Source organism: Lepisosteus platostomus, chromosome 25, assembly GCF_059453375.1.
Source record: "Lepisosteus platostomus isolate fLepPlt1 chromosome 25, fLepPlt1.hap1, whole genome shotgun sequence".
In the NCBI taxonomy this organism is placed as follows: Eukaryota; Metazoa; Chordata; class Actinopteri; order Semionotiformes; family Lepisosteidae; genus Lepisosteus; species Lepisosteus platostomus.
The window spans coordinates 16,086,597-16,109,290 of record NC_142635.1 but is presented as its reverse complement, the minus strand read 5'-3'; the positions used below and the strand labels follow the sequence as shown (position 1 = coordinate 16,109,290).

At 43.7% G+C, this 22,694-nt stretch overlaps 1 protein-coding gene across 1 annotated transcript in view; it reads right to left on the bottom strand.

The window, feature by feature from the left end:
* Positions 1–22,694, bottom strand: part of LOC148641234 (alpha-2-macroglobulin-like) — a 32,218-nt gene that overhangs the window by 4,078 nt on the left and 5,446 nt on the right. The window contains exons 3-29 of the mRNA XM_088619548.1: positions 21,063–21,243; positions 20,113–20,269; positions 19,279–19,331; positions 17,718–17,738; positions 17,132–17,300; positions 16,888–16,972; positions 15,669–15,786; positions 15,269–15,383; positions 14,119–14,228; positions 13,753–13,923; positions 13,264–13,482; positions 11,945–12,008; positions 11,078–11,223; positions 10,052–10,198; positions 8,634–8,783; positions 7,086–7,185; positions 6,654–6,771; positions 5,621–5,846; positions 4,640–4,766; positions 4,429–4,550; positions 3,749–3,800; positions 3,048–3,131; positions 2,739–2,915; positions 2,251–2,332; positions 1,658–1,814; positions 1,403–1,477; positions 499–661 (exon numbers count right to left, since the gene is read on the bottom strand). Coding sequence (XP_088475674.1) covers positions 499–661; positions 1,403–1,477; positions 1,658–1,814; positions 2,251–2,332; positions 2,739–2,915; positions 3,048–3,131; positions 3,749–3,800; positions 4,429–4,550; positions 4,640–4,766; positions 5,621–5,846; positions 6,654–6,771; positions 7,086–7,185; positions 8,634–8,783; positions 10,052–10,198; positions 11,078–11,223; positions 11,945–12,008; positions 13,264–13,482; positions 13,753–13,923; positions 14,119–14,228; positions 15,269–15,383; positions 15,669–15,786; positions 16,888–16,972; positions 17,132–17,300; positions 17,718–17,738; positions 19,279–19,331; positions 20,113–20,269; positions 21,063–21,243 — 3,389 coding nt within the window. The remainder of the gene's footprint in view (positions 1–498; positions 662–1,402; positions 1,478–1,657; positions 1,815–2,250; positions 2,333–2,738; positions 2,916–3,047; positions 3,132–3,748; positions 3,801–4,428; positions 4,551–4,639; positions 4,767–5,620; positions 5,847–6,653; positions 6,772–7,085; positions 7,186–8,633; positions 8,784–10,051; positions 10,199–11,077; positions 11,224–11,944; positions 12,009–13,263; positions 13,483–13,752; positions 13,924–14,118; positions 14,229–15,268; positions 15,384–15,668; positions 15,787–16,887; positions 16,973–17,131; positions 17,301–17,717; positions 17,739–19,278; positions 19,332–20,112; positions 20,270–21,062; positions 21,244–22,694) is intronic.

Here is a 22,694-nt window from a genome sequence, read left to right as displayed (position 1 = left end):
GGAGAGGGAAACAGGTCAATTACCCAGGGAAGAGAGGAGGATGGCGATGGGTCCAAGGACAAGTCATGCTGAAAACTTAGAAACTAAACAGGTTCTTGGCTAGAGGTTTCATAACCTGTAAATAGGGAATAATGAATAGGATTTCATCCTCAACAATAAATGAGTCTTCACCATGTGTGTCTACATGACAGTGTATGCATTTCAGGTTGTATTTAGATTTTTTGAATTTGTTTGTGTGACACTTCTCAAAAGAGAGTTCAGTTTGTACCTACAATACATAAAGAGCTGGACATTTCACACTTGTGAGGTAATCAAAGGTACAACAGCAGTGCCCCGCTTGGGAAGAGAACCCATAACCTTCCAGTTTCAAATCAAAAGCCCAAACCCCACTCGGCTCTTTGTGTGCAAGTGCGTGTCTGCTCTTCCCAGTGTACTTCCAACGTTAGGTGTCTGTGCATTTTGAGAAGGGTGCCGAGCTGCAGGAGGAGGAGGCTGTACCCTCTCTGCTGGCCAGAGTTTCTAGTTCGGTCCATAGTTGTGCTCTGGTGTCCTCGTCCCCGGCCAGAGTGAAGGTGTAGAACAGCAGGGCTGCAGTGTAGATATTGGTCAGGTTCTGGGTGGCAGAGCGCAGGCAGGAAAGGCTGCTGTTCAAGACCTGGTCCTGAGAGAGGGAAGAGCTCAGTGACTCCCTGACCCACACGCGCTCAGTCAGCTTTTGCTTGAGGCTGTTCCTTTCCAAGGCAGGGTCTTGGAGCAGTCTATACAGCTAGCCTACAATGGGGCTGTGGCTAGAATGACATCTAGGAAGGTGGAACCTTCAGCTTTATTTTAATAAGTTGTTTTATCTACATGATTCAATTTAGACTGAGCAAATTAGCAGCTTGAACAAATTCCCTGGAAAGACATGAAACATGCAATAAAGCCACTACAAATGACAGTCATGATCTACAGAAACACCCTTTTTTGGCTAAGGAATAAAGGATCAATTTGTTTTTGATGTAATTAACTTTAGCAGGAGTAAGTAGAAAAGACACTGTGTGGACTCGGCCCACCTCACAATTTAATATAGTTTATAGGAAATGATAAAAAATAAATTAGGGCTTAAATATATGGGGGTGTTTTTCATTTTCAAATCCCAGTATGTGACCCGTGAGCAGTGAGGGGAGGAGAGTACTCTTGCCATGAATTACATATGGACTAATATAGCTGACCCACAGGGTCACTGTACAAATTGATTGATAACAGGTCCTTGTCCTTGAGTTGGCTGCAGTTTGTGTGTATTGTGTGCGCTGTTCACTCTGGCTTCCACCTCACAGTCCCGTAGGCAAGGACCCAACCAGGACTACAGTGTCAGTGCAGTGCAGGACGACACAGAACAGGTGGAGAGCACGTGGTCACTCACTGTCCTAGACATGTTGAGCTCCAGCATGGCTGCAGAGACGTAGGCAGTCAGGGTCACCTCATCGCTCACACCTCCCTGAAACACAGACCTCACTGTATGACACACAGGTTTACAATCGTATGATTCACAGCCCACCACATGTCAATTACAACTATCACAAATAGTCCATGCAGTATTCCACACAACTCTATCGCATAGCACACCCTGGGCACACGTTCCCAGCTGTTTAACCCTCTGTGCCCCTCTCTCCCTCACCTTCATCCTGTTGTTAAAGAGCCTGCCCACACTTTGGAAGCAACCATTGGGCTGCTGGTGACGGGTGAGCCAGTTCATGGTGCTGGAGATGATGTTGGGGTCAATGTAGATATAGGACTGGGCTCCGCCAAAGGACTTCATCACAAAGGCAGTCAGCCTGAGGAGAGGAGAGAGTTGGAGGTAAAGTCTCAGTAGCTCAGCATGGAGTCCCCACAGGTGGTCTCCTACAGGACTAAGCAATGCAGACCTATCATTGCAGAAACACCATAGCCAGTCTGTGCTTAGCAGATTGATCACATTAGTGATGTTTCTGTATTGACTGCAGTGTAGTGGGGCCGCTGTGTGTTGTCCAGGTTGGTGCTGCACTTCAATGATGGATGAAGAAGGCCCCTCCTACAGTATGTGTGGTGTGACTGGGAATCTTTCAGGATGAAACACTCTATAGAAATGTTTATATTACTTTTTGACTCAGATGCTGACTAACATAAAATAAAATCAGTTTAAGAATTTTAAGTGACATCTTTCTTGCCGACTAGAGAGGATGAAAGGTGAGTCTGTGTGTGTCAGGGCTGCCTGGCCTCCTGCCCGCTCACCATGTGTTTCCAGAATCATCACTGTTCCCAAAGGCACTGTAGGAGCCATCAAAGCGCATGTAGTTGAGCTGCCTCTGGTAGCCTGTCCAAGGTGGAGAAACAAGACATGCCGCAGCTATTGAAGAATCTGATACTTATACTGATTAGAATTTGGTGTGGTTTTCCTTACAGTGAAATCTTAATGGTCAATTTGAATAACTTCAGTTGAATAAATTGGTAGTTCACTAAAGGATAAGTTAGGGAACTGAGAAGCTGGAACACAATGCAAATGGTAGTAGGGTCACAAGATCCAAATATGGTCTGCTATTTGCATTGCAAATGATTAAGAAAGCATACATCCATGTGATAAATTTGAGTAGTCTTGTTCAGTTATATAGGTCCCAGTTTTAAACTCTGGAGATAGAAAATTTGTTTATTCTGTAATTTTATTCCACAAACTTCAGGGGTAACATTTGTCTTCTCTGTATCGACAGCTTGTTCCCTCCTACCGCTCTTCAGGAACTCTGTGGCTCTGTTCCTGATCTCCTGTGTGAGTTGACCTGTGCTCTCCAGGTACTTTAGGATGTAGATGTTAGGGGCAAATAGCACCATGTTCTGCTCTCCACAGCCGTAGGGCATGGCTAGGAGTCGGTCCAGGTTCTGTAGGGCCCGGCCCAACAGGTCTCCTGTACACAGAAAAACAAGGGATTGGAGGGTTGCTCTGTCAGGACAAAATATTTTGCTGAGGACAAAGTTTATTTAATCACGTGTTCATGCTAAAGAGTGATAAATTAGATTGTTTTCTATACTGTATTTACCCAGAACAGAGAGTGAGGCCCTGGCTGATCCCTCCACAATGTCTTCTGGTAGCTGGAGCTGGACCTCCTCCTTCACCAGGCTGCCTGCAATGGGACAGGACAGTGAGGTACAGGGAAGAGCAATCAAGGGGTAGCTTGGATGACTGGGTGAGGGGGAGACATGTGTAAACAAGTCTCTCTGGATTTCCATTAAGACGCAGAGAGAACGGGTTGGAGATTTTGAGAGAAAGAGATGAGGTGTGTTCATTCTTGTTCTTTTATAACTGCTGTTCCTTCTCATCAGTCCCAGAGAAATACATTGTTCTGTATTTATCAGTTCTAACACACAGCCACAATCACTTCTGAAAGTTCTCATGTCAGAAAGAGTTTTTGTGCATTGCACTGTGTTTCTAAGAAGTTTTTTTTTAACCAAACTCCCATGAATAAGCTGAGGCAGCTGAAAGTCAGTGTCAGACATTAGAGAATCTCATAAGAGGTTTATTCCATGCCGAAAAAAAGAAGAGAGAAAACACAACGTTTCGTCCGTGGAGCCTTCTTCAGGTGTGGCCGTGGATTACTCAACTCCACGGCCGAAACGTTGTGTTTTCTCTCTTCTCTCTGCTATTTTTCATCATGGAATAAACCTATTACTTGTTCCTTTGCAGCCTACCCATGCTGACGCAACTCCCAACCTGATCTATTAGTGAATCTCACAGACTCACCTTTTGGACACAGCAGCCAGTTGTAACTGATAGTCTTTTCTGTTCCTTCAGCCTGTGGATGCAGGAGAAAATCTATTAATCAAGAGTGTTGAAGGACTGGAGTTTTCATGTGTATTGACACGTGTGCATCTTCTGCACTTCATGACAGGTTGTCAGGTGTTTGGCTCCCTGGTCTTTGAATCCTTTCAAAATGATGTAATGTTTTCACTGTCGACATATAGTGATTATACTTTTGTCATGGCCTTCATATAGGCTCTTGTTCTTAGAGAGAATTTCTGATCAGGTTTAAGTGAAATAAAGTTAAATTAAAAAGGAGGGTTTTATTTTTCCACATCTCTGTTATGTTCATTTAGGGATTGTGCTTCACACTACCTGTTTTTTCTAGTATGGTTTAACAAACCCACAGTGTTCAGAAAGGTCTGAAGTTAGCAATATTTGACCATTGATCTCTGTTTTTCTCCTGTTGCTGATCAGTGGAACTAAAAAAATATATATATGTTGTTCATTGATCCACTGAACTGTGGTAGGTAATAAGCATCTGGTAAAGTTTGTGTTGTAATTAAGTAAAGTGTGATGCTTAAGTGTTTGAACTTAATTAACAGGTTTGTACAGCCAGATAGCTATGCTAGCTCTGCAGAACATACTAGAGGACAAGATCAAGCTGAGCTGCAGGCCCTCACCTCCACCAGCAGAGTCTGTATGACTGTGTCGATGCGTCCTTGCTCAGGCACCGACACCACTTCGTTGTCACAGATCATCTCTGTCTGAACTGCCTCTGCACTCACAGACACATTCACAGCACCTAGAGAAGCAGATTCACAGCACAGCTGTCCAGCAGGATCCAGAGAGTCACTGAGAAACTCACAGCACAGCAGTAGAGACGTAACTCACCCAGGACAGAGGCTACCAGGGTCCAGCGGAAGGTCTTTCCTTGGCTGGCACACAGGCAGGAACTATACTCGCACCCTGGGCAGGGCTCCAGAGTGAAGTCAGAGGATGGGGCTGGACTCACTTTTACCTGGAGTGACAGGTCAGCACATCATCTCCCCACTCACTCACCTGGCCCAATTTATGTTACCTGTCCTCTAGTTTATGCTGCTGTCATGCTTTGATTAATGCTTTCGTATTTCTAAATGACTTTTTTGAACATTTAGAGCATACAGTGTACGGGAATTCTGTTGTACACACTAGGGTTCTGTAAAAACCTGGACAGTCTTTTGCAGACAGGGTGAGTTTCAGACAAGTGCAACAAGGCTCAAAGCCTTAATGCACAACTGAGAAAGTTCATAAAATCACATGATACACAAAAATATCTAGAAGTATTAAACATAGGTTAAACAATATTTTCAGCTGGTATTTTCTTTTACCTTAATGCAGATCCTGAGTGTATTTCCATTATAGACATTGCATGTCTGTGTGGTGCGCAATATTTAAACATCTACCGGCCAACCAATGCCGGCGAGATGAATCCTTACTTTAACCTAACTGACCAGATGGAAAAATGAAATTTGCGTTCTACAGATCCTACCCACACTTCACAGCACATCATTCTTCCAGTTCCTGATCCACCATGTACACTGTTCTCGTTTTCAATATTAAATGTAAAAATGACGAGACAAATGTGTGTGAACGAGATTGGGATGGATTCCTGACCTTTTGCACCCTATCCTTTGCAAAGCCGAGCTAAAGCAGCAGCACTTGAGCCACAATGAGTAGTGAGAGCAATTATTTTCACCTAAAAAACATTCGCTCACAGTATTATCATTGCAAGGTCCTCAGATCAATATCATAATGAAATTAGCGGACAGATCAGAAGAGAGTGGTCTGGTGTGAGAGAAGCCCTGGTGTAGTTGTAGGGAAGGGCGGTTCTACCATGATGCACTTGGACATGTAGTTGAAGACGGTGGCCTTGAGCTCGAACCGCTCTCCCCTGATGATGGAGTAGGGCAGGGTGAGCTCCACGAAGAAGGGCTGGAAGGTGGTGAGCCTGACAGAGGGGGCCAGGCCCAGTCCTATTGGGGACAAGCAGAACGCCCCAGCCTCCCATGTAGTGATGGTGTCAGGCACAGTGACTGGAACCTGCGCTGAGCCAGACTCCCTGTAGAGAGGATGTCAAGATGGGACAGGTACAGACATTAACTGACCTGTATCAAAGTGGTTGCACCAAATCCAAGCTCTGTGGTATCCCACTGTTGTGGGCTGCTAATGCCAGCAGCCGAATCACTCTGCAACTCACAGCTAGCAACCCACTGAAGCTCAGCAGGTGTGAGCCTGGTCACTACCTGGATAGGAGACTCCTGGGGAAAAACTAAGGTTGCTGTTGGAAGAGGTGTTAGTGGGGCCAGCAGAGGGCGCTCACCCTGCGGTCCATGTGGGTCTTAATGCCCCAGTATGGTGACGGGGACATTATAATGTAAACAGACGCCGTCCTTTGGATGAGACATACAACTGAGGTCCTGACTCTGTGGTCATTAGCTGTTGTGTGGTGAGAGTACTGGAGCATCATCCAGGTGGGGCTGCATATTGGTGGTGGTGGAGGGGAGTCCCCATTACTTTTAAAGCGCTTTGAATGGAGTGTCCAGAAAAGTGCTATATAAGTGTAAGCAATTATTATTATTAATGCTGAATGAGAAGGGCCAGAAAAGCGCTATATAAGTGTAAGCAATTATTATTATTATTAATGCTGAATGGGAAGGGCCTGTGACCTATGTAACCTTGAAGTTACTATAAACTTCAGTGTGGGTGGACTTTTAAAGCATCTAAACATGTGCCTGTCTGAGAACCCTGCAGATGAATGCTTGGATATCAATGCCTGAGCTCACACTGACAAGCAGCTTAATGCTTTTACAGAACATGTTGTTGACCATTGCAGCCAGGATTAGGAACAGTCCTGCAGTGCACTCACCCAACTGGGACAAGGTCCCAGAGCCAGGTCTCAGGGAAGAATGTTCTGACCGTCTCCAAAACTGGGATTGGCTGAGGGTTCATCATGAGTCTTTCTATTGAAGGTGAAAAAAGTCTACCTAAAGATAAGAAATGAGGTCAGAGCACTGAGAGACTTGTATAACACTAGGCATGATCATTAATCATTTGTACTGAGTTCCTAACAGCCTTGGCTGTGTTTTCCCAGCTCTGTTCTTTATGCCTAGAAGGATGCATATGAAGCAATCCAGTGACTTTCATGTACATTTCACATGTACATCTGGGGACACTCCTTCATCTTTAGAGAAGTGCTGCTTTCACATGTTCCCAGGTGTAGTGATCTTGGTAGTTTAACCATGCTGGTCTTGTAATCACCAGCTGTTACATCAAAGATTAATGTAAACACCATGCTTACCACCATGCCAACCATACTCGTTATAGAAAGTCCATCCCTTGAATAGCAGGCAGTAAGGCTTTTGCAGAAACATATTAGTGATAGTCCTGATCCTCAGGTGCTGCAGAGGACAGTGTGAGGAGATCAGTCCTTTTAATACCACGTTCCAAAATAACATTCGCTCTTTTCACTGCTGACAAAGTATTAAATTACAGATCCTATTTTTTACTAAGTGATTTAAGAACAACACATTTCCAGACCTTTATTTATTATTTTCAAACTCACAGAATTGTTACTTATTTCATCTCCTTCATAAGCAGGATGAATAAGAAAATGCTTATCGTGATTATTTATGCAAATCAGGACCTTTGTGTCATGCTACATTCATAGTCCTTGACCATTCCCAGGGGCTGCATCACCCTGTACCTCCATTTACCTTGATTAACGTTTCTACTAATTTTACTTCTGCATCCAGCCTGGCTTTCTCTGAGAGAATTCTATTCAAGGACTTTCCTTACTATTACACTATGCTAAGGAAGGCAACTGTCCTGATCCTCAGGTGCTGTAGAGGACATTGTGAGAAGTTCAGTCCTTTTAAATTCACTTTCCAAAATAATAATACGTGCTTTCGCTTATCTGGACTCTCCACTCAAAGCTCTTTACAGGTCATGGGGATCCCCTCCACCCCCACCAGTGTGCAGCCCCACCTGGATGATGCTCCAGTCCGCTCCCCACACACCAGCTCTCAGTGGGGAGGAGAGCAGAGTGATGAGGCCAGTTCAGAGAGGGGGGTTATTAGGAGGCCATGATGGGTAAAGGCCAGGGGGACATTTGACCAGGACACTGGGGTAACACCCCTACTCTTTTCAAGACATACCCTTGGATTTTTAATCACAGAGAGTCAGGACCTCAGTTTTATGTCTCATCTGAAGGGCGGAGCCTATTTTACAGTGTAGTGTCCCTGTCACTATACTTGACGTGGGCATTAGGACCCACACAGACCGCAGGGTGAGCGCCCCCTACTGGCCCCACTGACACCTCTTCCAGCAGCAGCCTCAGCTCTCCCAGGAGTCTCCCCTCCAGGTACTGACCAGGCTCACACTGCTGAGCTTCACTGGGTTGTCAGTAGTTAGCTGCAGGGTGATATGGCTGCTGGCAATTTAGCAGCATAACTTGGTAACTTTGCTCACTTCAGTGCTGGCAATGTGTTAAATGACAGAGTCTATTTTTTTATTGCTAAGTGATTTAAGAGCTCTATAATTCCAGATCTTCTTTATTTTCAAACTCCCCCAAATTTTCTTATTCAGCTCCGTAATAAGAAGAGTGCACAAGCAATTGCTTGTTTTTTGAAAGGCTATTTTTCACCAGAGTTGTGTGCAAGTCATACTACTTTCATAGTTTTTTTAACATTTCTTCACAAGGCTGTGTCATGCTGTACTTCAGTCTACCTTTCTTAAAGTTTTTACTACTTTTACTGCTGCAGTCAGCCTGGCTTTTCCCCGCGAGATTTTCAGTCAAGGACTACTATTCCTTACTATTATGCTATGCTATCGAAGGCGACATGCTTACTTTGAAAGTGGTTTTAGCATTCCTCTGTGAATCCGGGTCGTGTATTATATAAGATCGTTTCTTCACTCTCACCGGCAGGCAGTCTTTGGGCTTGTCGTAATAGTAGGGGTTATTATAGGTGACCGCAATTATAGGCTGTGAATCATAGATCTGATATTGGGAAAATATGGAGAAACAAGAGATTAAAAATGTCTGACATTAAGAAATGCCTAAAGGGATGTCAGAAATCAGTATAAAATACACAGGTAGTCCAGAAAAAAACATATTTTATTGCTGCCCAAGTTGTTAATTTTATTTTAATACCATTTCCGCCAGTGCACTGACACAATCAGTGCCTCTCATACAACCTGATCTGAAACTTAATTTAGTCAAAGTCTCTCACCTATACTAGTCTCTCTCACACCTGAAGAAGGCTCCACGGCCAAAACGTTGTGTTCTCTTTCTTCTTTTTTTCAGCATGGAATAAACCTATTACTTGTTCCTTTGCAGCCTACGCATGCTGACGCAGCTACCCACCTGATATACTAGACTATACTGTAATTGTCTGATCTCACTACAAAACTCGATGCCCTCTCCTGTATTCTCTACATATCTGTAGAGAAACAGATGAAAACCAGAATGGTAAACTCTTACAATCTTTTGCACATACCATATACTTGCATGTACACAACAGTCAGAGCTATGGAGCTGTGCTCATTTACCATATTTTCATTGTCTGAAAACATTGATATAAATATTGCTGTTACAATGAGTGGCTAGGGTATGAAGTGTTCTGCTAGTGTGTGTGGTGCAAGTGAAAAGGAAAGGAAAGCTTTTACTCTCGGACAACAGCTTGATGTATGAAACAATACAAGAGAAAGGAATGAAAGTGGTATCATTCACTCTACTGGGCTTAGTCATGTTTAGTGTTGCAAAAATCTAAAAAAAATTGTTTGGCCCTCCTAGACTGTGCTATTTCTCATGGCTAATCAATGTAAATGTGGGTGCAATTTATTCTTTATCGAATATTTCACTTTCTATCTGTATAAAATCACCATAAACACATTGTGGAGAAAATCTAAACTAATAATATTAAGAAAATATACCTTCCCATTGAATCAACGGTTTCTATTACGGAATGTTTTCAAGGAACACAACTATCACGTTACAGCAGAAATGGCAGTACGGTATTCTTCCCCTCTGGTGACTACTCTAGGGACAGTTGCTCCCTTACACAAGGTGACATTCTAGGTCTTAGCTCTTAAATTAGAAATTACGTGCGATTTTGATTCAAAGGAGGACAACACCATAGCAGCCACTGAAGATGTCATTTCAACAGTGTGTATATCGAGACCAGCAGTAGGTCCAGCAGTAACATGACTTCAGTAGTACTAGTGTGTCACCCTCATAGAAACAGCGTGTGCTGTCGTGAGTCTTACTTTTGCAGTCAGGTCTTGCTCTGGCTCCACCAGTAGCACACTGCGGTCAATGGCCTTCAGGGCACATAGTGACCCAGGATGGGCACTCAGGTGCACAGCAGTGTCAGCTCCTGGGACAGACTGAGGGGACGCAAACGTCAGGGACACCTGAGGCACAAACATGGGAATGAAAAGCTGACACACACACACAGAACCTACAGAAGTTCAATTGAAAAAGGATCAGAAGCAGCTTGTGCCAGGCTCCCGCAGCTCTAGGAGAAAAGACACAGTAGGATTTAGAATAAAGTTTTAAGGTTAAAAATGGGTACACCAGGTTGGAACACTGTTTCACTGTCTGTGGGAATGTACATATGTCCAGAGGTTCTGGTAGGAGGTATGTAAAAAAATATCTTTGATCTGTGTAATACAGTTAGATCCTCATCTTCTCACGTGCATCTTGGGAGTTTTGCCTGTTCAGCTGCTGAACCATAGGGAAGTAGTCCAGCCTGTTCTGATGCTGGCAGGAAAGGCAATCATGAGCAGGTGGGTGGGTGACGAGCCTCCCTCTCCAGCCCTCTGGGAATTACTAATAAGAGACTTGATCTCTTTGGAAAAGTTAAGATTCATCCTAAAAGGTGAGCTGGACCGTTTTAAAGATTTGTGGGATAAGCCTTTGAGAGCATTAGGTTTAAAAGAGGAGCTCAGTATATACTCCTGAGCTATTATATATAGCTATGCTATAACCTTTATGCCTTTAAATGGTAAACTCTGCGACTGTACCTGGTTTTGTTTTTTTTTGTTTGCTTGTTTTTTGTCTTTTTTTTCTTCTTTCCACTTTCACTCTTTTATTTTTTTCCTTAATTCCATTTTTCATTTCTTTTTCTTTGTTATTCTCTTAAAAAATGTAAAAGTGTAAAAAACGATGTCTCTGCAGTGATATTTAATGAACAGAACTTTAAACAAACGGGTACACCTCTGACCTGCTGACTTGCACAATGATATAGTACAGAACAAAAACTTGTGGTAGCCATTGTAAGAAAGATTTACCTTGTGTCTGAAACATTTTTCCACCTGGAAGTCTGAGCTGTGTGCGAGGACTCTCTCATTGGGCAGGACAGCATATACCAGGACATGAGCCTGCGGGGACAACTCATGGCTCACAGGCAGGATGAAGGACACCTCCCCTTCTTTCACTGCAACAGACACCACAGGCACTTCAGGCCCTTCAGAGCAGAGGAGTTGACTGCACTTGCATCACTGGGAGAAGTCGAGCAGCCCCCAATGACATGGGGCACTGAGCAGGCCAGAAGAGATCAGCACTGCTCTGAAAGCCAAGCATGACAGATTCCATCCAACCCAGGCGATGTTCACTTTGAGTGCACCATTGGTGGGGCCTCATGGATATCTGCTGGTGTGAATTTCTCTGAAAAGTACCTTACTGATTTTTCTTTAAAATTTTGGACACTCTGGAAGTCTGTGGGAATACAGCCTGGTAGATCACTATGCTGCTTTTCACACAGAATGCTAAGTCCTCCACATGCAGGTCTTCCACCTATAATATTAACCTGACTTCTCATTGCTTAAATTGAAGGAGCTGGTTATAGCACAGTTTTATAAAAGAGTTGTCAGCCAGAGAACAGACTGGTGGACAAGGTCTCAGACCAACAGAGGACACCCTAATAACGGGGTGCCTTCAGTTATCCACACAAACCACAAACCTCAGGCATTCAGAACACCATTAGAAATACAATATGTATGTAATTGTTTAGCAATAGTTCAGTGTTTATTGGTCCTCTGTTTAGCAATTTGTTTCCCAACGCTTTGCTTTTGAAACAGCTGATTAGAGATTGGCTGTAGATTAACTGACTCCTAGAGACCAGTGTGAGGGTCGGGGCGAATACGACACAAACACACCTGAACCTGCCACCAGGGGCTCCACCATGTGTCCACTGATTGAAATGGCTCCTCTGGAAACCACCTGACAGCACATAGAGGAGAGAAGCTCAACTCATCTGCTGCTCGACCAAGAACACAGAATAACAATTACTTATCTCCTGTAATATATTATCTTAAAGTCTCTTGTGAGTGATCTGGGCCATTAGAGTTGGGATGTATCCTACTGTCTGTAATGCTGAGTGATTTCATTTGATTTTGCAGATGGGATGTTAGTAATGACAGTGATGTAAATTCCCACACTCTGCCCCTGTCTCCTCAAGCTTTAGAGAAAATTGTCTCAGCATCGGAACAAGAGCTGTCCTTTTCAGTAGGACTGTCATAGTGTGTGTTAAATGCCATTCCTACTACAGCTAAAAACAAGTACCTGTAAATCTGTTGCTCATAACTCCGGTGTCTTCCTAGTTCTTTCAGGACTGCAGACCTCACCCCTTAAGCCCACCCTGTAGTCCAGTCTAAATCTCCTTTTAGCATTCTTAGTGGAAAGCTGTAGAAGGAACTATGTCTCAGCACCTCCATGGGTTTCTGGTTATCCAGAATATTGTAATGAATCTAGTTTCAGACATAATAATAGTATGGGGATGGCTCTAATATGGGTGAGAAATGATGTATTGGCACATGTGTTTCATTTGTGTTAATGGTCTTGAAGTGTTGGTGGGACCATCAGGCATTGTCATGTTCATGTTCCTGTCTTATATAATCATTTGACTAATAAACTGGAGGGAGAGACTTTTGGTCAGTGGTTGCATGTGGAGTTTTAAATTTTGGCCCAGTTCTTTGTACTTTCCACATGCTACTGCTGGCCAGTATATTTCACAGACTGGATTAACTTTCATTGCTGTGCTGATGATGCTCAGCTTAACATGACACTCACATTCTGTGTCGTACACATCAAACATCGGATGTTGAAAACCTTTTTAAAGTTTAACTTCGACAGAGAGGAAAAATTATAATGGGACCTCAGAATCAAAACAAGCTCTGTCCTTCCTTGTTACACCTCTACGTGCTCTTGCTCAGGCATGTGCTGTCATACACAGCCACAGCTGTACTATAGACAGGTTTTCTCTGTATTCAAGTCCCACTGTCATGGGGTCCTGCCTTTCCCCAGATCTCTGACGTGTAACTGTTTTAGGATCTCCTTCCTTTAACTTCACAGGGGCCAGGATTGTGTATGAAATATACAGGAATACCAAGGACCAACCTCAGCCTGTCTTTTTCTGAAAACAGAGAAGGAAAGAAGACATCACATTTTAATCTATGCCCTCAAAAAAACGACTTACCAGGTAGTAAAAGTCAATGGATCCGACATCTGCCTCAATGTCTTTCTGAAAGAAAGAATATTGGGCTCTGATGGCCACTTGTGTCCCACATTGTAGTGTCTGATCAATCTTCTGGATGGAGATAAAGCTGCTACTTGGTTTATCACTGCGTGTGACAGAGTGGCCACCTTTCTCGTACCCGGGAGCCCAAAGGTCTTGAGGGCTTGTAGAGGATTTAGCCTGCAGAGAAACAAAGAAGAGTCTAAGAGGCCTTTCTCCTTTTCCTGTGCTGATCACACCCTGTGCAAGGTGTTGCCAGTGTCTGCTCTTGTTCACTCATTCCTGAGAAACAGTGAGACTTTTTACACAGATCTACTAGGCAGTCCGTCAGAATGCCACCATTGTAAAGGGGGTTCAGGCTGAGCTGATTCCACAAGCAAGGATGAAGACGTGACTTCATGACATCTGGGTGTGTGGCTAGAATCAAGCATCAAGATAAACAGTACTGACCTCCAGCCATATTGTTGAACGTGTCCACTGCGAAGTGTTGAAAGAGAAGTGAACGATCCCTTGGCTATCAGTGGTATCATTCAGTAGAATTTCATGTGGCCAGGAACTTTCACTGGTTACATAGACTCTGTGATTGGCAACAGGAGATGAGTCATGCCGCACCACTCTAATCTGAGGACAAGAGAAAGGCCTTATGTTTTTAAATTTGTCCACTTGCCCCAGCGTGATAGAAGAAAGCCAGACAACTCCAGGCGGAGTGCCAAAATACAGGGCTGCAGAAAAGAATTTTTTTTTTTTTATAAAATGAAATATGATGAATTTGATGTAACAGGACCCCGAGAAACAGAAAACACTGCAGTTACTCACTTTGCCCTGTAGGGGGATCCCCTGCTCATAGTGCTTGGCGGTATCCAGGAACTCAACCTTTCCCAACAGGTGGGTGAAGCGTGTGTCAACACCTCCTCTCCGTACCACTCCTGGAAATGGAGCACACAGACAGCATCATGTGGCAGTCCTACCGGTGAGCTAACGAGAGCTAGTTTCAAATGCCAGTGATTGATGTAACAGATAGCTTCTTTATACTCCCACCTATCGGCTTTAAATTGGATTATCTGGAACCACCAGCAGACCTGTTCCTGCAGATGTTTGAGGATTAGGGCTCACACACCTGACTGTGATGTGGCAGTCAAGGTTTCTGGTGCAACTCTTGCCTGTTACGCTCGGGCTGATGGCGGCTCACATCCCGCCACTGCCACTGGCAACCAGCGCTTTCTATCACGCGGCCAATAATTCAATTATTCTCAAGGAGCAGATTATTTAAGGCTTTCTCTCTCCTCATCCCATTGCTCTGACATGTTGGGAACTGTGCCCAAGTCCTTTTACTGGAGCCCTGAATGAAAAGCGAAATTTTCTCCTGCTACCTTTATTTTCTCTGTTCGAAGGAAGTTGTTTCTCCTCTTTTTTCCATCCTACTGGCAGGGGCCTTATCAACTTCAGCTCGAGTCATTTTCACTGGGAGTCTCAGTCTCTTAGGCAGACGGCTCATTGTTTTTTCCCCTGCGATGCTTACAAGGCAATCTGTTACCTCTCCCCTCTCCATGGCTTGCAAGTGGCCTACCGATTCATTTTTCCTTCATGCCTGTCTCCATCAATCCTTCAATTAACCTGCAACCATTTCTCCCATACCCCTCGTTGCAGCCTGACACCATCCGAAGATCCCCGAGGCTCTGAGACTCTGCATTTGGTGAATTGCAAGCTGAGCTCCATGGTCCTGAGCGTAAGGCTCAGCAGCATAACATTGTCAGCTTTGCTACCTGATATCAAAGCAATTCACTGCAAAGACCGAAAACTAGCAAGGAATGAACGTGGTGTCATGAAGCTGTCTGAGATAGAGCGACAAGTTGGTACAACTTTGGACAGGTCCTGTAATTCCGAAGAGGCATCGGACTGCGACTCCTCTCTGCTGCCCTAAGGAACCATGTGTGCCTCAGAGATCACTGCTGTCGAAGTTCCCCACCTGTTCCGTGTTCCTCTAGCTCACCGTACAAGCGAAGCCTGTTCTCGAGCTGCCCTTCATTCTGCATAAACTCTGTCACGTTGAAGGTGTAGGAGAAACAGCCGGTCTTGTCCGTCTATGAGAGCAAACGCACACTGACATCCTACAAACCCCAGCAGAGTTGTGGATCATACCAGATGAGGAGATTCAGAAAGTCTTTTAATGGGATAGTTCGGATTGTACAACTTTGTTATATATTTTTTCTCACTTATTGTATGTAAAAATAAAACAATAACATTTTAAACATGTTTAAGTTCCAATATTCTTCAAAACCTTGCTTTAAGAATTTATTAGATTGCCAGTATGAACTTCAGATAATTCAGATACCTGCTGCACGTTCTGGTCATTTTTATGAACTTACCTCATCAATTACTGTGCGGCAGATTGTCACATTATCGATAACGTCATGTTGATATTGACTACGTTTCCGGCACAATTCCAGCTTTGCTGTGCCAGACACTGGCTTCCCATATGTGTACCTGCAAATGGACAGGAAACAAAACCATCTCTCACATATTGGGCTTTGCTCTGCTTCTAGTTCCTAGTGGGCTCCAGTGTTGCCCATGCCAGCCGGTGCCAGGAGGGACTGTAGTTCTCCCAGCCTGTCTGGGAAGTGACAGGGATGATCTTCTCTTTTCATGGCAGGGCACCACTGGTCAGTACCGGTCCAGCGCCTGTAGAATTGATCCTTCCAGTCCTGCACCCACAGTAGTTACCTCGTTCTGTCATTTAACGGTCTTTATTAATGTGCATCTCTAGGGTGCAGGAGAAGACAAGCAGAGAGAAGTAAGAATGAAGGGAGACAAACTGTCAACAAGTAAAGGCACTGAAGAGAAATGTGTAGACCCAGGGTCAATGTGTGCATGCCAGCACACAAGTACACTTGTTTCTTCAGTAAAGAAACTACAGCACGATGTTACACTTCAGGAAAGTGTTTACTGAAACACTTTCGCTTCTTTTATTTAATGTAGACAATGGGAAAGGTAGAACACATTCAGTACTAGTGCAGAAAACATGGAAAAAGGGAAAAGGAATTTAGGTAGAAGTGAAACATTAAAAGGGAAATAGGCAAAGAAAATGGCACCATATATCCCAGGAGTTTCTCAGTCTGTCTTCTGGCTGAGTTTTGTGAATTTGCTCACTTGTTCAGCTATCGTTCTGTTCTCTTGTCACCTGGAGTCCTAGACTAACAACTCAAATGCTACTAAAAATCTTTTTTGTTCTGTTGTGTGTTAGTCATTGGTTGGAAATAGAAACTCCCTAATTGTGAGTGATTTGGATTAATATTTTGCTCATTTTCCACATCTAAGAAGGCTGTTGATTCATGTGTTCCCACCTCCATGATCATTTTGACTAGAAATTGTACTGTTGCATTTTCCCTGTCAACTGTGTGTTATTTAGTGACAGTTGAATGAACAACACATTGGTTCTAGAAACCCAGAACACCGGTTCCTTTAAATGATCAATGTTTTAAACATTAACTTACTGAAGATACATTATATTGTTTTATTCTTTATCCAAAAAATCCATTATAATACCTCTGAAGTTTACGTTTGCCGTAATTGAGGATTCAGACTCACTTGCCGCAGATTTTAGCCGTGACTTCAGTGTCCAAAATGAAGATCGAGTCCGGAAGATGAGTCTCGACTTCAAATTTGGGCAGGACTGCGAACAGGAGGCAAAGAATTCGGTGTTACAGTCGCCTCTGAGATCTCATCCCCCACATGGTCTCACCTCCGTCTGTGAGGCAGCTCTGTCGCCTCCACTGCAGGAGACAGGCCAAGCTCAGCCCGAGGAGCATGGTGCCCAGCTCCAGGCGCTTACCAAACTCCTTGACTTTGAAGTGTTGGGAAACTCGTGTGCTTCCTTTTTCCAAGACTGCCAGGGTATATGTGCCTAGTTTGGCTTCTGGATTCAAGGGGAGCGACAGCTGCAGGATGCTCCCGTTGGATGTTTGTTCGAGCCACTGACTGATCCTGTTGCGTGCCGGGTCCTGGGGGTTTAGAGAGAGACGTCAGGGCGGCTTTGTCAAAACGGTACAAGCAGCACATGTGACCTCATCTGGGCTTCCCTTCTTTAGCCTTGAAGGGGTTTTGCAGATGTGAGAATCTAATCAGGAAAGGACCAGGTCACAGAACACTGCCTGGGGATCTGTTTACTTTCATTAGGAGATTAATCCATTTCAAACTAAATTCCTGGACATGCTGGTTCTTTGTTTACCCTCTTAAACTACCCTCTTGTGATTTCTAGTGCCCAACTCAATGTAGGATTTTAGCACTCATTTCCCCATCAGTTATGGTCTGTGTGACCTCTGGATCCAAAAAGGTGATTAAATGAGATTTTGGAAAAAGTCTGGAATCTCCTCCATTGGAATACTGTCCTATTATGTCTAAGGCGCAGTGGTTCTCACCCTCAGCTCCACAACGTCGTACTGCAAAAGAAAAACACAAACATAAGCAGGTTTACTTTGGCTTCACCAATTACTGTAGCTCACTAGATACAACACGCAGTACTTCGCTTCTGCACTGTACACACAGTGAACCTGCAGGTTTCCAGCCTCTCTGTTCCAGCACCCCTCCTTCCAGAAGAATGGCAGCAGCTGGCACAGCAAGTCATACAGGAAACATGAACGCAGGACAGCAGCTCCCTTCACCTTCATTCGGTCAATTTGTTTTGCTTTTCTCAGAAGCTCTTTTGCCTCTGATCCTTGTGGACAAGCAAATTTTGTGAAGCCTTCTACCCTCATTTCTTTCCCTCTTTCCTTTTCTCGTTTGTTTTTCCCCCTCATTCTGCTGCTGATGTATTGATCAGTGGAGGAGTGTGACCCTCTGACCTGGAGCTGCTGTTTGTCTTCACTGATCAAACAACAATGCTCTGACTACCTGTTTGTCCACATGGTTGCTCTAAACTGCTATCAGCAATCTTTAACACAGATGAACTCACAGTGCTGGTCAGATGTACATTGCCAGTAGAACATATGCCACAGAACTGCATTGTTGATCCACAATCTGTACATGAGGTACTGTACATCTGTTCAGCTGTACCTTCTCCAGATCAAGGGAACAATCTGCTGTTCTTTTATAACAACTTAAACAGCTACTCCTGTTGCTTAAAGGATACCCTGCAGCATGTGTCATACAGCCTGTTCAGCCCTTTCTGAGCTCCTGCCTCTTACTTTGTCCTGTTTATAAGGCAGGTCCTTCATCCTTCATCAGCAATTCCTTTCACCTCTGTTCTTCGCTCTCCCAGCCACTCTGATTGACCATAAACCTCTGTAGCTGTGACATCTGTGTGTATTCCCCCTGCCCTTAGTGTACAGCAGGATTCTAGAAAGGTCTTACCCCATAAAGGTCTACTCTAGAACACCATGATACAATCAGAAGAAGCCATATTGAAACATTGTGGTAAAGTGTAGAAAGTTGAAGTAAAGCTTGCAGTCAATGAAATCCATGGCCAAATATAAGTATAAATATAACACTCTATAAGTTAACATAGGTAAACGTCCAAATAGAGAAGATGAACTGGGTGACGATGCAGAAATGAACTATAGTCAATACAATCTAGTGTTTCTTGGCTGCAATATTTACAGTGTTTCCACAGTGGTTTCTTTAAGGTACACACAAAAGGGAATAAAATGCTAAAACTGAATCACTTTCTACAGTATCTACAATGTAGATAACAGTCAGACCCTTCAGCGTGATTGGGCTGGCCAGTCGACGTGCCCCATCGTATGGGAGCACTGCCGTGGATGTAGACACGGGTGCGAACGTGCAACAGCCCCAGAACTGATCCTTGAGTTAGGCCACTCATTCGCTCACCCACATCGAGCTTCCTCTCCTTGTTAGGGCTCTCTGGCACCAGCTAGTTCTCTCTGACACTACTGCTACCACATCTGGGCATGAACTTGTACAATGTACATATAGGAAAAAATTACGTGAAGAGATTCTCACAGGATGAGATTGGAAACATACCACATCATTGACAGGAACAAAGTTCTCATTCAGAGAAACAATCCGGAAATGCACTAAATAAAGAGAGAAGACAAGACTATATAGAAATACACATTCAGGAATTCACGCAAACTTTATGTCTTAAAGTCGTTAAGAGTTCAGTCCAGTGCAAAGTTCACACAAGTTAAGAACACTGCAATCAAAGTTTTAATGATAAACTATCGCTCGAATGTCAAGTTTGTTGATTTGAACAAGATTGTTGGCACAGTATCTCCGATGGTTGTGGTGATATTACATTATGATGGCCCAGCATGTTCACACAAGTGAACAAGTGCTGAGGGTAGAAATCTCGGATTTCTATTGCAGTGCGGTTTGGGTCTGCATCTAAAAGCAAATATTTGACAGTTAAGAAACATCCATCTACTATCTCCATCTGCACTGTGTACTGTGCAGAGTACACAGAACTATCACTGTCTGATAGCTCTGTGGATTTACGAAAGGGATCACCGGTCATTTCAGGTCCATATTTTAGTCTACAGACGTATGAGTATGTGAGAGGCTATACAATTCTGTTTGTAACAGTAAGTGTATGCACGAAATGCACCCATTTCTATGTGTAGTGTAATATTTGCTTATATACAGAATATATACAGTATTTAATTTCAAAACCCCATAGAATGTCACATCCTATTCGAGTTAAGATCCAACAAGTTTATAGGTGGGGGTTCCTAATATTTTGGCCAAGTCGTGTGCACTTAGAAAGTGTCTGATTTTAGTACAGCAGATGTGAAGGTGAGGAGCCAGTGGGCTGAGCTCAGCCCTCCTGCAACCCCACATGGAGGAGAGGGAGAGTACCTGTCTGTCCTGGTTTGTAGATGGGTTTGTCAGTCTGAATGAAGATGAGGGAGCGAGAGGGACGGAAGTGGACCTCACTGCGCTTCTCCATTGTGAAGCTCTCGCCTTGCAGCTGTACCTCCACCACCTCCATCGAGTCAGAGGGCACTAGCGGACCCTGCGGACACAAAGTCACAAACCCCCTGTCTGCAGAAATACAACCACACCGATACACCCCCAGGGTCTGCAGACACACATCCACACTGAAACCCCCCACACAACCACACAACAGACCCTCACGGTCGTAGACACATGATTGCACTGATACACCCCCACAGCCGTTGACACCAAATAATCATCTCCCTGCAAGACACGTCTCAGGGATTCTTGAAGAAGCACATTTTTATAATTAATAATTCCTTAAACTTATATAGCGCTTTTCTGGACACTCCACTCAAAGCGCTTTATAGGTAACGGGGACTTCCCTCCCCCACCAGTGTGTAGCCCCCACCTAGATGATGCGACAGCAGCCATAGTGTTCAAAGTACGCCCACCACACATCAGCTATCAGTGGGGAGGAGAACAGAGTGATGAAGCCAGTTCACAGAGGGATGATTATTAGGAGGCCATGATAGGTAAAGGCCAATGAGACGCCAGGGTAACACCACTAACACCACTTCCAGCAGCGTCCAGGTACTGACCAGGCTCACACCTGCTTAGCTTCAGTGGGTTGTCAGTTGTGAGTTGCAGGGTTATATGGCTGCAGACGTATTATAATATCCGTAAGTCATGTTCCAATACTGTTCTTAGAAGTTTGGTATGTGTATCTTGGCAATGGTATCTTTGTATATATATATAACTGTATTTTTGCAGGTATCTATACCACAAGAGCTGAACACTCCTCTCCTGGCTCAAAGCCTTGGCTCTTTGTCTGGCACCTACCATTGATGCCTGTCTAGTATGGCACTGACCTGGAAGTGCTCACAGCGGTAGAAGCCCTGTGCTGTGGTCTCCTCCAGCAGCAACCTCCTGTCCTGCCCGGAGACCAGCGAGACAGACAGACGCAGGGTCTCGTTGGGGTGGAGAAGGGTGGCACACAGTTTGGACTCAATGCCTTCAATGATCATCTCAGGAAATGTCACCATAAAGAGCCTAGAGATGCAAAACACAAGCCAAACTGGTCAGCCACAGCTACAGACATGGTTCATTCACACGTTGGTCTTTGAAGAACAGAACAGCATTAGTCACCAAGGGTCAATTGCAGTGAGTTTGCTGATTTACTACAGTGCTCTGTACTGAGCTGATTATTACCCAGTACTGTAGTCAAGATCATCCTCGGCTGCCTCCTTGATTGCAACAAAGAAACTTGCAAATCAAAGTGAGAGACCAGGTGATCCCATTGTAGTTCTTTACCAAGGATTGAGCAAAACTGAAGGAGGCTGAGATTCAGAATACCTGAACTACAGTACAGTATTCGGAACAGTAAACGAATATGTGGACTGAAAATATATAGTTACGATTTTGAATATTGTATACAGTATATATATATTGAAGCTAAGCGCTTGTGATAATGTTAGTTTTTAAGTCCTCCAGATGAGTACATTTAACTACCTATGTGATATTCTGTTGATTTCAACACACCACAAAATGAATACAAGTATTGTGAGTTTGAATTGGATTGTGAGGTATATCACAGTGGCTTTAATTTTCATTGACAAATGATATTCTTGGACAACTTAGACTCATAAGAGACGACATTGGTCATTCATTTATGTAGGTTACATTTCTGTGTACAAAATATTGTGGACTTTTATGTGTTGCATTTGTTGTACCTGAGACTGATTTCTGTCTGGTGAATTTGATGGTTTGGGTCTCTGTTTCATACTAGAGACTTTATGTGCATTAGTAGGTGTAATGCTAATAACACTTTTCCTCATGATTAAAACATGAGACACAGGTCTATTGGATTGTGGTTTCAATTCAATATTAGTTGAATTTTACAACAAATATCCCGATAAAGGCTTCATAATATCATTGCACAGTGACAGTGTTTCAATAATAAGCCACTACTACATTCAGAACTTTCTCATTTGATTCAGTGCGATCCTCTTAGTACAGTTGTTAATTTATTTCTCTATAGCAATAGTTATACTAACTGATCCTGTACTTTATTATCCTCCAGAGAGTTACAGCTGTTGCTTTGTGTTCGTTGCAATTGAAAACATTTATAGCAGAGCTTTGGCCTGATTTCAGCATCCAGGATCATTGCTGTTGGAATTTACATAGCAAATCATATCAAGTGTGTATTAAGATAAGGAATGTCCTGTGGCCATGAAAATGTTTACAGACTGAAAAACTGAACTGCAGCAACACTATTCATTCCACTTAAAGCTACACAAAAGTCCAGTAGGAAGCATAGCACACATCCCTAAAAGTGCTGGACAGAAAACAGCAGCACACCTTTGCAGACGGGATAAAGAGGACAATTAAATAAATATTTTTGAATATTTCAAACACCTTTAAACACAGCTTTGAAATCAAGTTGCATCTTCACAGGAGCAACCAAGATGAGTTTGTAACAAACTCTTAGTGTCACAGTTGTT